At 35.2% G+C, this 17047-nt stretch overlaps 1 protein-coding gene across 1 annotated transcript in view; it reads right to left on the minus strand.

The window, feature by feature from the left end:
- Positions 1-17047, minus strand: part of LOC104531363 (LIM domain-binding protein 3) — a gene marked incomplete at its 5' end in the record, with an annotated part of 56546 nt that overhangs the window by 20182 nt on the left and 19317 nt on the right. Inside the window, 4 exons of the mRNA XM_010176221.2 lie at positions 2020-2127; positions 3765-3929; positions 8202-8396; positions 10120-10155. Coding sequence (XP_010174523.1) covers positions 2020-2127; positions 3765-3929; positions 8202-8396; positions 10120-10155 — 504 coding nt within the window. The remainder of the gene's footprint in view (positions 1-2019; positions 2128-3764; positions 3930-8201; positions 8397-10119; positions 10156-17047) is intronic.

Raw genomic sequence — 17047 nt, forward strand, 5'->3', positions numbered from 1 at the left:
GGAAATAAAATAAACCTGATTAAGATTTTACAAATGGAGTCCTAAACGATGGAGTGATATATGCAATGCAACTCTGATTTTATCTGCATTCCTCCAAAATTGTTCATTAAATGAAAGTCTTTCATTATCTGATTGTTTTTCTTGAAGGGGAAAAACTAGGGCCTTTTGTGACATCAATGCTAATCTCAATGAATTATTAATATATTGCAGAAATAATAAGTATTATGTGCAGTACTACTACTACATGCAGGCTTCAGAGACCTATTATTAGCTATTATTTACAATTCTCAGTTAAGGTAGTAGAATACCAAGGAAATATACAAGCATGTAAAAATATCTCTCTCATAGCAAGATTTATATGGGTCCTAAGATACAGACTGATGAAACATGAACAAATGCCCTCTCTCTGGCTTCAATTTAATTACACATTCTGACTGATGGATACATTTCAGTCCTCAACTGAAAAACTAAAACTGAGTCTTTTCTGCAGATGAGAAGAAATAAATAGGTTTTGCATGCCAGTATTATAAACAAGCTCAAATATGGACAGTTTTTGTTGCTTAGGAAGCAAGGAACTTTCCCTGGTTATAAGAGGCTTCTAACTGTTTCCTACAACTACTATGTAGGACCCTTTTGTCACAGAGATATGTAATCATTCCAACTGGCTTTTTAAAAAAAGATTTGTTAGTAAAGCAAACAGTGAGTGAAACAGTACTGGGGACATTTAAGAGCCTAATCATACCACAGGACTGAATGAAAAAACTGTAAGAATTACTTCCGAAATGCACCGAGTACTCATAATGTGAAAATTAGGTCCTCTTAAGGTATTTTATGATGGATACCCACAAATAATTAATTTCCTAAATAACTCCTCACTTCAGAATTTTGAAAGTTCATATATAACACTCCACATCAATGGCAGTAAACACCCTCGCATCTGTTCTTACCTTCTGTTCTTGGTAACATGCTGGTGACATTCATCAACTTCATAGTTTAATTGAAACTGAAGTTACAATTAGTGTACTTCCGCTCAAATAAACATAATTAGATCAGCAGTTAATTTTACTTCTTACGTTTTATCAGCTCCATATGGGAATTACATCCTCTATGTAATCCCCATGGCCGTAAACAACCGTGTTTACATCCTAAAACTCAGAACTCTTCTGATCTTCTGGTCTGTAGCTATTTCATTTTTGCATTGGTTTCAGTGATGTGAAGCCAACCAAAATGCTTTCAAGCATGTACCTATGCACAGCACTTAACAGCTGTTTTCTATGATACTCTTGAGAAAGATCATTAAACTTCTTGATGTTTAGCCTTCAAACTCGTGCGCTTTGTTAATTTCAGATATCACCTTTGGGTGATTCCTAACTACCTTTTTATATCAAGATAAGAAGACATGGATAATTATAATCTCAAATGTATTGCTGATTCAGTTTTCCATTATTTTGAAGATTATGTTCAAATAATGAATCTTAAAATCTACTACTTTCTCCGTTAGTCTTGACAAAGTATTAATGAAAGCAATGAAAAGGCTTAGCAGTGAGGCAGTATGGCAGCATTCTCTCTTTCTAGTGATAGATGCTATGTTTCCCTATCAGTGGTCTTTCAGTTGTCATGATTAAGAGCATAATAAAAGGTCTGCGATTCTTGTGATCCTGTGTTTTCACCAAGGCAGTGGGGAAAAAAAAAAAAAAAAGTCTGTCATTCTCACCCAGTGTCACTAGACAAATATTTTCATTTTAAGATGGCAAAAACAGGACAAACCAACCAACTGAAATATCTTTGTTCCAAAAGGATCTTTTGGTCACATATCCTAAATCTAAAACTTAGGTGTTTCCTTGCTCAGTTTTAATGTGTAAGATAAACAAGAAGGCTATTCCTTTAAACACATCATGATTTTCAAAAGTCTTTGACAAGCCAATCTCTTAAGAAGCTGAAAACCTTAAATTAGAGAGAATAATACAAAATAAAAACAATTTAAGTTAAAAGAAAAAGAAGAGAGCTTTACAGATATACCTAGACTGAGATGAGATAGCAGATGAAATAGTGGAAGCTGCTAATGACATGTTCTTGGACCCATGGAAAGGTTTAGGCTGTGAAAGAGAGCTGGGGGCTGCAAACACTCTGCAGAAGACACATGAAAGCATGTACAAAATAATTTAACAGGGACAAAAATAATGACATCAGAATCAAGCTTTGTTGGAGTTCAGATACAGGAGGACTGTTGCATAGTTACCAGGAAGAGGTTTTCTGTAGCATACATCTGCAGACCTACAGAATAGCACAACCAAGCACATTCTTACAGAACACAAGACAAAATGCACGTATCATGTAAAAATCTTAAAACTGGAGTCTATTGATAACTAAGAAAGACAATATTTCAGGACAGGACTTTTGTCAATGATACATGTTTTTTCTGTAAGATCTGAAGACGTTTGAGTCTGAATTCAAGCTAAACTTTTTAATGTGCAAGCAGTACCAGGCAAAAGATTCTCCTACTTAAAACACAAGCCATTGGCATGATTAGTTTAGTAGAGGCATTTATTTTTGAGCATATATTAGATAATCCATTTTCTTCATGTTAGAGTTTTAACTGAGGGATAAAAATTATTTAAACCATATCATTATTTCATGTGAAAGTGCCTTACAGCACAGCTCTGAATTACAGAATCATACCTTATTGAAACCTCCTTTGCTAGCTGGATGATTTATTTTCTTGCACTGGAATAAAAACACTGGAGTCCAGTAGGTCACAGTTAGGTAAAAACTGACTAAACTGAGAAACTAAGTAGTTGGTATACATGAATAATTTAAGTAGCAAATATTAAACAAGAAAGAGAGCCGAGAGAACATTTGTGATTCCATTTGTAGAGATCTACGATATGACAGGCTACATGCTAGGTCTCAATTATTTAAAGTAGTTTATATTACTGGAAGTATGTTTTTCCTTGGATTTTAGCATGCTAAAATATACACCTTTTAGGAATATTCATGTAGTAAAAAATTAAGAGAAAAGAATAATATGCACCAAGGAATTCACTCTTACTATGCTCAAAATTACTATAATGTGACAGAAGTATAAATCCCATACATGTCTTCATGGACTGTCTGACAACTTTTAATATGCAACTGTAACTCCTACTGTACTAGAAGTGTTTTGAATGCATACCTCCTTGAAACTCACTTTAGCTCTGTAGCTAAATTACATTAGAGAAAAGACAGTAGGTAAATCTAATAGAAATTAATTGACTTAATACCTTACAGAGCAAGTCAATAATGAAATGCATGGTTTTATTGACATATTACTCATTGTCCACCATGTTCTACTGACATCTGCTACAATATGGTAAACTCAATCACACGAGTAAATGACATTTTTTAATTTTCCATGTCATGTCATACTGCAGAAACACTATTAAAAGAACCTTCATTCAACCACTGTAACTATTATGAGGATTTGTTTTGGTTTTATTACAACTGGTGACAAAACATTTCTAGTTTTAACCCTAGACTTGATTTCTGAAATAACTGTATTGCAGACTTAAAGCTACTTGGGGTTTTTTTTAGGACACTTATTTTGAAAATTCTTTGCAAACCCAAACATTGTACTTTAAAATAGGAAAACAAACCAAAACATATAAAAGCATATTAAATAGGCTACAGCTTTTACATACTACATTCTTAAGTTAAGAATGTGTATGCAGCATTTCCAGAGCCATACAGGGGTGTATCTGCGAAAGGACAAAGCAATGGAGCATTACCTTTGGAAGGAGGATGACAAAGACTCTTGCACTACTGAGGTGGTTGCTGGTGGTGTCATCAGACTGGCTGTATTTTGAGCAGCAGTAGCAGGCTGATGTGCTGAAGCATGTGGTGCAGGAGCAGAGGCAGAACTGGTAGACACCGGAGCATGCTCAACAGGGGTACTAATTAGAGTTAAATTAAATAAAACAAGAAGCATCTTAAGAAGGTGCGTATTTAAATGTAGAGCATAAAACCTACTATGTTTGACACTGAATCTGCAAACATAGTAGCAGGCTGTGTTACTGAGGGAAAAGCACAACTATGCAAAGAAAAAAAGACATTTGTTAGGCCTTTTCGGATGTGCAATTTAGACCGTAATGCAGTTTTGGTCCTGCTTGATTGAAATTTATCCCAGGTGTTACACAGCACTTAAGTCCTGCTCCCACTGAAGCCAGCGGTAGGAAATGTGGCATGCAGTACTTAAATGGTTGCAAAGAGCCTGTCACAAACTCTTTGAGCTCAGATAAATTTCACCCAATATTTATTCCTGGAGCTGAAGTTTATGTTAGGAGTAAACTACTTTTTAATTAGATGAAGAAAAGTAATTTAAAGGATATTATCATAGTCTTGTATCAGCAGGCTTCCTGCAAGTTCTGATAGTCTAGAAATCCAGTCAGCACAGTTTTGTATTCATTTTAATCAGTTTTGTGCAGTACAGGTAGTGGAAACATGTTTAAAATGAGTCCATTAACCTCTGACCTAAATTCACCTTACCTTACATTGGCCAACCCATCAAACAGTAAGATGTCTTTTTACACATAGAACAGTATGCAAAATAAAAGGGGAAGATGTAGCATAAAATTTTACTACGCTAGTTTTAAAAGCACTTGGGTGATGAGCATGAGTTGTCATCCTTATGTCTCTCTTGTGCTACTGTGGCACATGAAGCAGAGAAATATTTATGTATAATTAATTTTCTCTTTATTTGATTGCAAAATAGATTAATTGAAATGAATAAAAATAACAAAAATCTAGTATTGTATCCTATGGCCAGTTTAGTAACTTACTGAAATACTGGCATCTTTCACCACCTGCTATCAGAGCACTCAGTGCTCATTAACATATTTCAGCCTTGCAGCCTCACTCAAATTTATAAAATATTACTCTTCTCTTACAGATAGACAAATGGGGCAAAGTTATCTATTAGAAAGCTTTGCAAGACAGTTTAGACAAAGCCACCCATTGCTAAGAAATGAACCAATCTTTGGGAGGTTCAGTTTATTGTCTTCCACTAGCTCTTACATCAAATGAAAAAAAAAAATCATTAAGTGAACTTAGAAGGTTCAAGTTCTTTGCTGACTGTTTCAAAGAACTTGTATCAACACAAGAATAATAACATGTACATTCATTATTCCCTCGTCAATAAACCTAACAAAAATCATTAGGTCATTTAAAAGTAAAAGGAAGGAAAAAAAATGAGAAGTAAGAAAAGACAAGAAGCTTAATTTTGTGTTTAGGCAGATTTTACTGTGGATTTTATTAATTATTATCCACAGAACAAATAGGCCACTGAAAAATAACTAACTGCAATTTGATTTTTCAGATTATTATACTATTGTCACAAACTTCAGTGACCATATAAGCATATGTCCCCTAGACATAAGGGACATTTTTCTTGATGCCATATTATTGTGCAGTAGATTCATTTTCTTTAGTAGTTAATCCTAATACATCTATTTTTTTTTTTTTTTTTAAATCAGGGCGTTACTGTACATTACATAGTCGTATTGTCGAGTAACGGTATAAGAACATAATGGATATATTTTTACTTCTTTTGACCTAACATAAGTATAGTGCCACGTCTCTGGGTTATTACAAATGACTCCTATCAGGGTGCTGGAATTTGGCAGTTCTTTGTGCAATGTACAAAGAATGCCCAAAATATTATTTCTTGAGCACAGTATCAAATAACAAAAAAATGCTTACAGTTCCACTCTGACTGTTTTTCAGCCAAACATTCTCTCAGCTTTTTTTCCTATGCAAATTGCCATTGTGCAAATATTTCCTCTGTCTTTCAGCCATTCTATCGAATACTTTCTTTTGCTTCTCTCAGAAGCTTTGCTTTAACAAGTTATACTCCTCAGGAATTTGAGTGCTTGGTACTTCAGAATTCATAATACCCCTTGCTCTGCAAGGGACTGTCCCATTTCCAGTGCCGTCCTCCTCTTCTCCACCTTCTTGTACAGTTTAGTAATCTAATTTCAGCTGAATAATTTAATGTTTGATAAGCTGAAATGGAAATGTGGTTGTTATGCCCACCAATTTCAAAGCTGAATCCAACCCACAACAAAAGCAGAAAATGAGAATTTTCTCTCTTATGAGTTTCATCTGCAATTATATACATAATGAGTGAGCTCCTGAAAATACTCGCCCTGTTTGAAGTTCTGGTTTTCAAACCATTACACCAAAAGTTTTGCAAAAGTTTATCCATCATAATATGAATTTAAAATTCAAATCAGTTCTTAAATCTTGATGCATTTGCACTATGATGTAAATTCTTCTTCTTAGCTAATACTGTATCAATTAAATACGACTATGGAGCAGAGTAGCTGTATATTATACACCACAGCTATGGATCACGGGCTAGTTTGTTACTGAGTTTTAATACTCTCAGGATTTTTTTTCACCCTGTGCAACAGTGGTACTGGAATTGTCACATTAAAAGGTGTTGAGTCAAAATGCAATGGTTATACATCTTTGATTTGGCAAGCAGGAAAGGACAGAAACTATACTGCACATAAAAATGGAACTTAATAGATGTTCTAAAACAAATACAAACTGTTTTCACCTATTTCATCTATTTTGTCTTTCTGTTTTATTGATATGAAAGTGAATCTGCTACAGATTTCAAAAGAATGAAGACTTCATACCTTGAATAGAAGAAAACAGTGAAGATACTTAATTGTTATAACTATCTCCAAAATGTTAACCAAAACACATATTCAGTGATATATATTTAAGAGAAAGAAAAAAAAAAAGAATATATGTGGACATGGACCTGTGTGGAGACAGATTGGAACTGGACAAACACATATAAATAAAATAAATGCAAATATTCTGGCATACCTTATAAAAGAAATACAAACAAATTTTATCTTGCATGCTGTTTGTAATAGTTCTTTTAATGTAATTAAAATGTTAGAGGGTTGATCACCTTCCAGCAGGGTAGAATATATTAATTAACAGAACAAGGAATTGGAATAAATATAAATAAAGTAGATATAACCTTAAAAATCAGGGTGATCTGGTTACATAAATTATATGCAGTTGATAACTAATTCTCTACTCAGTTTTATAGAAAGAAGTCAGACTTATTTGACTGGTTTTAGTTCAACCACTATAAATTTTAAATAATTTTATTTAGAAATTCAGATAAAACAACATGACTTATTTTTCTCCTCAAGATTGCCTCCTTTCTAGATTTTTCGATCTTTTTTTTTTTTTTTTTCAATCTTTTTTTTCTTCAGGTGCAGAAGAATTTTAAGAACTGATAAATATGAACTTTGTAAGATATATCACCTACTATAACAGCTTAATTATCACGTGTGTTACAGAGGGTTTTTTTAATACAGAATTCTGTACACTTTCAATCTTTACAGTATTTTGCATTTTAAGGAAAACCAAAGGAATTGGATGTTCTCAAACATCTCTATATTCGTGGTAACAAATAAACATAAAATGCACAATGTGAGTAAGTTACGTGGATGAAAACAAACACACATCTCTTCTCAGCTGATTTTCACTCATGAAAAGGTACACAGATCAGTAGAGGTTAAGAGGATAATAATGGTTAACAACCATAATGAGAAAACAAGGCAACAAACACACTCTAACATTTAAATTAAATAAGTGCAGATTACACTTCTTTCTCTTAGTAAAGTCCTAAATTCTGAGACTTTCTGTCCAAATAACAATTGAGTGGATTACTAAAGCAGTACTTAGTTTTCTTTATGTAATGCATGAAGTTCTTTTTGTTTCAAATCCTCCAACAGATCTCTTGTAATGAATTGAAAATACAGAGAACAAAAATAAAAAAGAATAGGCAAAAATTATGTCTTATTGTAGCATTTGTAGAAAAAAGTACTGTAGAAGGTGTTTAGAGAAAGACATAGAAGAGTTTTGTATTTGAACATGGGCATGTTTATATATCAGCTGCTGTTTCTCTGCAGAAGGTGCTTCATGACTGTTGTCTCTATAATGTAGGGACTATCCTTAAGAGTGCCACTTAAAACGTAAAACCCACATGAACCTAGAAGTTGCTGGAATTTGTAGAACTTAGACATCTGCCTTTCAGGCAACGGGCACTTCCATCTGAAGGAGTTAGAGGTCGTTATTACCAAACCATTCCAAAGCTCCAAACCAGGTCAGTTATGCAGTTACACATCACAGTGTACCTTTGATTACTGGATGAGGTAAGAGGGACTTTCTGGCCAGTATTGATGAAACCAGCCTCCCTCTGACTTGTACCCGCTCCAAGCCTCACAGACCCCTTGGAAGCCACTGGCTTATTGGCATCCATGGTGCATGATTTAGGAGGATGCCAAATACTCGAGGTCACATACTGTGGCGCATGCGTAGTAGCTGTAGGCCTGGGTAACAAAGATTACAAGGGGATTTGTAAATGAGGTATCTATTATCATGCCTCTATAATTTCCTAGGTAATAGCAGGTATTTGAGGGAGAAACAGAATTCCAGCCGCAGAAGAAGCTGGTGGTTTAACAGAAAAAGGTTTGTTCCATTTTTTAGTTTTCAGGGGTACATGTGCTTACTATTTACCATACCAAATAAAGCAGGATCTGAGAATGCCAATATCTGGCCCATTAAGATAGTAGTTATTATTTACATGGAGTAAAACCTTCAGGAAAAAAAAAAGAAAAAGTGCTGCACCTCATAACTGAAAAGTCAAGTTAAGTTTAGTTTTAATAATGAAGGCTTTATTTTTCTGTCTTTTCTTTTTCCTGGAAGATTTGTGTTTGTAAATATCCAGTCTTCTTTTTGTATCCTCAAATTCTTTATACCATAGGAGATAAAATCTTGATAGTTTATTAGTTTATTACCACTTAAGACCAGGAAAGGCTTTAAGAATTAAAAAGGTATCTTGTGTTAAATCTGGAAACCATGTTGCTAGGATATCAAAATAAGACACAGAGCAGAGCTGTGATGATAATGGAGGTGGAGAAAAGCTATGGTATGACAAACCATGCAAGATTAAGGCAATGTAGTATGACACTAACACCAGTCATACATCAGAAATTGTTCCTGGTAAAATAAAATAAGAATAAGAATATAAAAAAAGATATTTCAGTGGAGCAGCTGCATAGTCCTGTGGATAATTTTACACAAATGAAACTGTTAGGGAAATGCCAACATGTGTTACTTGTTTTTTCAATTTAATTTATATACAGTTGTTATATAACCTAGGAATCAAGGGGTTTACTTCATCTTTTGACACAATTAATTTAAAAATAAAAAACAATTTCCCTACTGTTCCAAGTGCCAGTAGCCACTGCTTGTGTCATTAGTAATGATAATGCTTGCACTTGGATTTTAATTCTATGCAACCTTTGCCCAAATGTGAGCAGTCTTATAAAAACACAAAAAAAAGTGGTTGCATGTTGTTTAGGCAGGAATCAAAAAGACAGAGGAAAGCAGTGAGACAGAATTCTTTTCATGACAAACTAATGAGAGGCATTTCTTTGCTCCATTAAACAATTGGTCAGATTCACTCAAGAGGTGTTTCGGTACTTGTGTGTTTTGGTACATGAACTAATAGAAAACAATACATTTCTACATGTAACTGCAAAATGTAATGAGATTCTTTGGGAGAAAACAACTTTTGAAATGAAAGAACTAACTTACAGTAATACTATGTTTTGAACCTTAGAACTCATTGAGGATTAATCAAGATATGCAAGAATCTAATATATATATGTTCTTAAAATACCAAAAAGATAACCTTATTTAGATTTTAAAAACATCTTGAACAACCTAGACAAAGTTTAAAATGGAAATTATTCTTAAAATGCCATCACAAACTGACAGTATTCCATTTCAAGAACATTTGGTAAAAGTTTCTTATTTTTCAGGTTTACAAGTTCTGAGAAACATGATCCCCACCTGCCCTATCTCACATAGCTTTTTGAAGTCAAGATTAGAAAGAAATGCCTAACAAACCCACCTAGTTGAAACCTCTATGTTCATCGTCTGCTCAAACAGTGTACAAATTCCATGTTTTTGAGGTAAGAACTATATGTGGAAAATGGATGTAAACTCTGAAGAGGAGGAGACCCAAACACACACAGCAAACATTACCTGTTTTCTGACGCTGCAGCAACATTTTCCTTGTCTCTGTGAAAGGAGGGGATACAGTATGAATAAAGTAAATGCAATTGCTAGTGGTGGCAAAAAAACCAAAAACAACTGGGATAAAGAAGATGGGTTAAGGAGAAATGTTTGGTTGCAAAAAGCATCCTAGAGTGGTTGCTCATAAATATATTTGTGAGAAACTTCTCAGCTCTCCAAGTGAAACCCACCAAATACATAAGTTTACCGCATGCTGCTTCCCACTTGCAAACAACTTTATTTCAATATTAACATAAAATGAAGGAAAATTAACAGCTACAAATTAGACATTGTATGTATATGATTTCAGGCATAGTTTTGACTTTAATAAAGTTCCCTCTTAAAATAAAATTTCAAGAATATTCCAGCAGAACATATTCTGATGCCACCTCCAAGTGGTAAAAACAATCAGACTTGGGCAGTCCTCAAGGGTCCAATATTTTGAAGTGATAAGCAGTTAAATGGTTAACAAAGACTCACATGAGATGGATTATATATTTCTGGCATCACTTAAAAATTCTCTGTCCTACCCAAGTAAGTACTAGTTTTCTCAGTCTAAGTCAGATTAGAAACAAGTAAAATGGTTCCTTCATTGAAGTGAGGGGTAAGTCAGCCTCAATTTCAGTGACAGAGAATTAGGCTGTTCTGAAAACACACATACACGCTTACAAAAATAACTGAACAGTTTAAGTGCAAGGAATTGTGTATCTGTAAGAAGTTAAGGCATAGGTATTTTCATAAAGAATAGAATCCTTTACCCTTAGACTCCAAAGTCTGAAATCCAACTAAGTAATTGAGATAGTCTCAGTATTAGGAATTTAGTGGGTGGTTGCATCCTTTACCGTTTAAGGAATTGTGCAGGAATTTCAACACATCTAAAGTTGAAATATACCAAATGAGAACATTTTTCTTAACTGGGATCTAAAATTACAAAACACAAAGCAAATGTTCTCATTTACCCAATTGAACCTTCTTTCTGAAACGTCTTTTGAAAAAAAGGAATACATGTATTTATTTATGTGGATTTGTTGGGCTCCAATCGTTATCTTATATTTCATTTTGAAGGCTATTCTTAATATTTTCCACAATATTAGTAGCATTTCATATTTTTCTCTGTGTTTATCTATGTACACATATGTATACACATACAGCCACATAGTCTTTCCTTAGCTTAGCTCCAATAAAGTTATAAAAACCAGTCCAGTTTACATCAGCAAAGGTTTGGGCATAGGAGTTCTCTACCAATTTTTAAAACTTCTTAACTAAAATGTAGCCCCTAAAATATATGAATTGAAGGCAGATTTTCAAACCTAGAAGTAGATCTCAAGTGGCCCTCAGATGTGGCTGTCTGACTCAGAACATTATTATGCTTAGAATGGAAGAACCAGTCTTAAAAGTAATTACCCCAATAAGATCAGTTAGTTCACCACTCTAAAGCAATGAGAAACCAAACACTGTCTTTATGATAACCAAGCCATGAGTTCACTGGAACGTCAGGTATAGGAAAGCCAGGATGAAACAAGGCAGAGGAGGATGGATTAGAAACTGTGCATGTGTGTGGGGGCAGTGTTAGTATACCAAGAGCCATAATCATGCGAGAACGTTAAAAACCAGTCACAGCCTGAAAAGAATAAAGCATTGTTCATTGCCAGTGTTACCAAATATTCTATGAGGAATTGTAGTCAAGACCAAAAGGCAGGCAGTTGGGGTCAGGCAGAAGCAGCGTTAGGCCTCTGTTGTTACTATTACACTGATCCAAACTTTTCTGCTCCGCTAGCTGTGGCTATACTGAAGAATGCAGAAAAGGTCACTTGACTTTGAGCTCAGGATTTCACAAACACTTTTTCCATGAGTGTACAAGTATAGGATAATGTAGAGTGACGATGGCAGGGGAGTTGTGAAGGTTAAAAAGAGAGAGAGAAGTATAGTAAACATACTTCCACAGAATAAAGCAAAGGAAAAGGCAGAAAGTAAAGGGAAAGGTGAGCTCAAAGGCAGACAATACTTCTTCACGGTTTTGCTTCCAGGAACTATTTCTGTTCCCAGTCAACAGGAGTAATTCCCATTTGGCTAACAGTGAGAAAGGCTCAAGATCAGATGCGTCTCTTATTGGCAATACTTGCATTCTGAGGAACAGACTATTGGATTTCCAGCCTTTACAATCTAACATTTTTTGCTAACTAAATACAGAATTAATTTTACTTTTGAGTCAAGTATGTCCCTGGGGAGGCTCAGTGAAGTTGATACCTTCAGAACATGAAAGAATTTGGCTTAGAATATTATGAGCAGTTTGTATCTCTGTGGCTACACAGGCTGCTCAAATAACTGACAGTAGTGGATAGTAGCTTTGAGCCATCTGGGAGAGATTTAATATGAATAGGGTTTTTTTTGTCTGCAGCCCTTTTAGTCCCCAGCTGAAATGGCTTTTGATAGAAGGGCCTTAGTCACTGACTGTTCTGAGAGAACAGTGCAACTCCCACAGATTTTATTAAATATTGGACATATATCTCAAACAAGATATACTTATGCATTATACTGTCCTCCCAATTACACAGTATATTATACAATGGAAATTATGAAATGTTTCCTTCTCACAAAAATATGCTACATGGTATGGTCATAAAAACAGAGTGAATGAAATGACAGAAACAGAGTCTTTGCCTCCCACACACTAGAAAGAATTATAATAGCTTGACTAAGGAAATGTAAAATTCTTTTGAAGCCAAGCTTGTGTGCGCTGTTTGATCCTAAAAAGAGCCTGAAGAAACTTCAGAGAATTCCCAATAAATGAGTCTGTTGAATACAAACTGTATGTACTGGACATTGGAATACTCTCCCATTCTATTTTATTTTTGGAAACCAAATGTAAAAGATTCCCAAACAAACATGTACATGTAACAGGCAACCTGAGATGTGGAGCTTGTCCACCTTTCCTCTGCCTTCTCGTTAGAGGTAAGAGATCTAGACTCTCTCTCTTGAATAGCTCCTCTCTGTTCCATTAAAACATTGTAGAGAAAGAATAATTTAAGCTGTAATGAAGATCTGGTGACATAAGGAACATTAGGCAGCCCAACAGACCACAGGGTCCTTCAGCTCTGCCCTGTCTTTCAGTGCTGAAGCAAAAAGTGAATACTATAATTTATTTTTCCCTCCATATTCTTATGGAGCAAGACTATTTTTCTCATTGTACAAATGAGGAACTAAAACTTAATAGAACTGCTCAAAGTCATAAAGAAGGTCCATGGCAGGATAAAGAACTGAAATAAGCTCTCCTGAATCCCCACTGAGTGTTTAAAATATCAGTTTACCCTCTTTAATAAGAGATTATGGATTTTTAAATCAATATTACTATTCAGTTTATCAGTATTTTCCTGTATTGATCACCCGATAGTCTTCTATCAAACCTGACAGATATATACTGGCCTTTTTTCAAAGAGGAAATAGTTATTAAGATTTACAGATTATTAGAGTCTATATCTATTGAAATTATAAATTCTGTTTTTCTAGTAGTATATTGTGGATTTGCAGGACTTGTCCTTATTAGACTTATAATAGCTTTTATCCTAGTATTTTCTTATATTTACATAAAGATATTTGCCTACAAATAAAATTTCCTTTTAAGAAGCAAAAGTCACAAAATAATTTTTAAAAAATTCTTATAGGGTGTCTGGGAGTAAAGCTGTGTGAAAACTACTTCATAATTGCCTTCCAAACATTTTTGTCTCAAAGGCACGAGATACTGACACTGTTGGAAACTGGACACTGAGCTAGAACTGCTGTTCTGATCCAGTGAGGCTATTTCTACCTTTCTATGTTTGCAGCTGAGAATTTTTCCATGGTCAGATGAATATAAAACTATTGAGATTTTTTGCCTGTTTTCCCCTCAAGCTATATTTTTGTTATCTTAACAAAGACACCATGAGACACACAAAGAAATCATAAGCAGCTAACTAGAGAGAACAGAAGACAACTCTCATGCTGGTTTAGTTAAAACTTTAGTTTGGGATTGAAAAAGGGGGTAGAAGTAGAGCTAGTCTCTCTTTTTCAGCCACTGTAGTTAAGGATGTGAGCAGCCCACGCCAAAACAATTGCAATATATCTTGCTAGTATGCCTGCTTTCCAAAACAGGGAATAGATTTTTCGCAGAAGGTATCCTGATTTGTGCACACAGTGCCACAGAGTAGGAAAAGCACTACCATATATTCAGTGGAAGAAAAAACAACCAGCAACTCAAATCTAAAGAAGTAGTATGGAACTCAGTCAAAGCAGCTCACTAAAATCAAAGCAAATGCTTCCTACGGATCCATTTTAGCGGCATCTACTGGTATGCTGTCATATTTAACAGTCAAATAATAAATGCAGCTGGAAATACAGCAGCGTTGGTGTTGGTGAAAGTTAAGATAACTGTTTTCCCAGATTTACATAGTGATATTTGGCATGCAAGTATATGTATTCGAGTTGATCTTATTCATAAACGCATCACTTTAATAAGAAAAAAGACCACAAAATTCTGAGTCTGTGGAGCAATTTGATTTGGGATATATTTCAGGTAATTATTCCCTATCTTGGCCTTAAGTGTGCAATTGCATTTATCTGACTGGTTCCCTTTAGCTTTTCCTAGCCCCACTGATAAAGTACAGCAGGCACCTGAACACAACAGGATCAGGACTTTCAGATTGTATTTGTGACCACTGCAGACAAAACCAATGCACGAGTTTAGGTATTTACCAGGAAATGATTCTTTCTCATCGTGACTTCACTTTTCTCCAGGGAAGCCAGGAGAAGAACAAGAATGCATAGATCTCCATTTCAGCTGGTAGCTTTTTAGAGCTACTTTTTAGTTTGTGCATATTGATGATAAGAAAATTCATACTTTCTCTATGTGGTGTTATCCTAAGTGTGAAGCTGCATCTGAAATATACTAATGTGTCTTTTCTATGCAGTTCCTGAACCAAATAAGTAAGAGGTATGAATTAGAGCAGTTGTCATTCTTTCAGAATGTGGATTACATTTTATATCATAAATTCTGTTACGGATTTTCTTACCTTCCCTCTCTCTCATTTGTAATCACATAACATTCTGGGTCAACTACAACAAATGCTTATGTGGAAATGAACTATTAGGAAGTTATTAGTATTTAGGGTAATTTCACTGACACTAATGCAATTTAGAAGCAGAATAAAAGGAAGCAGTGCCAGTGCTATGCTATCAGCCAGTTCTCCAGCTCACCCTAAACAAAGCTCTGTGAGTGAGTCTGATGATCCACAGACCACAACTGAGTACCTCTGGGGTGCATGTGCTTGTTGGAAAGCCTGCTACATGCAAGAACTGCTTTTTCCTTGTTGGACTGAAGGCAATGCAAGGGAGCAGTCAGAGAGAAAAGGAGCGCTGTGCACTGGTATCTTTGCCATCTACATCAGTGGAAGGATGCATATGAGAATCTTAAAGGTTGCATAGTAGTGATGTTAATTGCTGCCCATGCTAAAGTGATGAACAGGAACGTGCAGAAGACTGCAGAAGACATGCAGAAGATGAGATGTTAAATATAGGTCAGTACACACACACCCACACACAAACTTGAACCTTGAGCTTTAACGAGCTCTATTAGCTTATGCATTACTTTATCTATAAACTATTTTTAAGAAAAGCTTCATGGTATTTGCTAGTTTCATTTGGAGGCCTCACTCTTTTTAAGTGAGTACATTCAAGTGCATGCACCATACTGTATGGTCACCATCTTTGATCAATTGGTTCTACAGAGAACTGGCTTGAAGACATGGAATTTATGATCTCTACATTCATTTCCCCCACAGAACCTCCAGGAGTATTTTGGAGAAGACAGTCATTATATTTGATCAATTTCCCCTTCTGGTTTCACTCAGAATTCCATAGAAACAATTGAGTTAATTCACTACTCCTACGTTTTGTCATTCTTTAGGTGCTAAAGGTAAGTGGGGATCAGAACATCATAAACTGATCTTATTATTCTTTATTGCAGTTATGTTCCTTAAGTGAGAAAGCTACGATCAAGTTGGCTTTATTTCATGGGCTGTTGTGGAAAAATAAGGTATATCTTTCAAAAGGATTTTGGTAATCTGATTAGTGTATAGATAGGAAGTTTTTGGCAATTGGGCAGGTCAGTAATACTAATCATTGGAAATTCTGTCAAATGAAGGAAGGGGATTGAGGTGCCTTAGTTTGTCTTGGTAGTGTCAGGTGGCTTTCCTAAGCAGCAGTAGAACAAAGAATGTTACTGTGCTTAAGAACAAATTTTAGTCAATTCCTTTTTGTGTATATTGCAGAAAGCTGTTGATGAAAGGCTAACTGATTAAAGAAAGTAACTATGGTAGTACTGTGTACCATACCAAAATTCTAGCTTTTTAACTTTGCAAACTAAAATTGGTGCAAGTATCCATGTATTTTCTTATACGTGTAAAGATAGTGTAATGATAGTCTCAGTCACTGAAACTCATGGTAGACACTGCTAAAGAAGCCACAAAATCAACTTAGTCCCTGTGGTGCACAAGTGAAAAAATGGTGTCACCTCTTCTGCCCCTGACGAAGGCTTCAGACAGCTCTGTGATAGGCAAGAGTTGGACTTTACAAAAGCAATAATGTAGACTCTGAAATATTTGTTCTTTGCTACTGAAGATATACACAGTTGTGCATCATGAGAAAGAAACCACAAAGTGACCTCTATATTTATTACTTAGCCAAAACTTAACTCTCCTTCCCATGCAGAGGTGTGAAAAGAGGGAGGCAAGGGAAGGATCCACAGAACCTTTCCTCTTTTGTACTTTTTCATGCATGAAAGGAAGAGAGGTCAAGTTCTCATGCCTGCTTTTCTAAAGTCACACTATAGCCACATCCCATCAGCACGCTGCATGCAGTCAGTATT

The sequence above is a fragment of the Antrostomus carolinensis genome, unplaced genomic scaffold (genome assembly GCF_000700745.2).
Source record: "Antrostomus carolinensis isolate BGI_N321 unplaced genomic scaffold, ASM70074v2 scaffold9689, whole genome shotgun sequence".
In the NCBI taxonomy this organism is placed as follows: domain Eukaryota; kingdom Metazoa; phylum Chordata; class Aves; order Caprimulgiformes; family Caprimulgidae; genus Antrostomus; species Antrostomus carolinensis.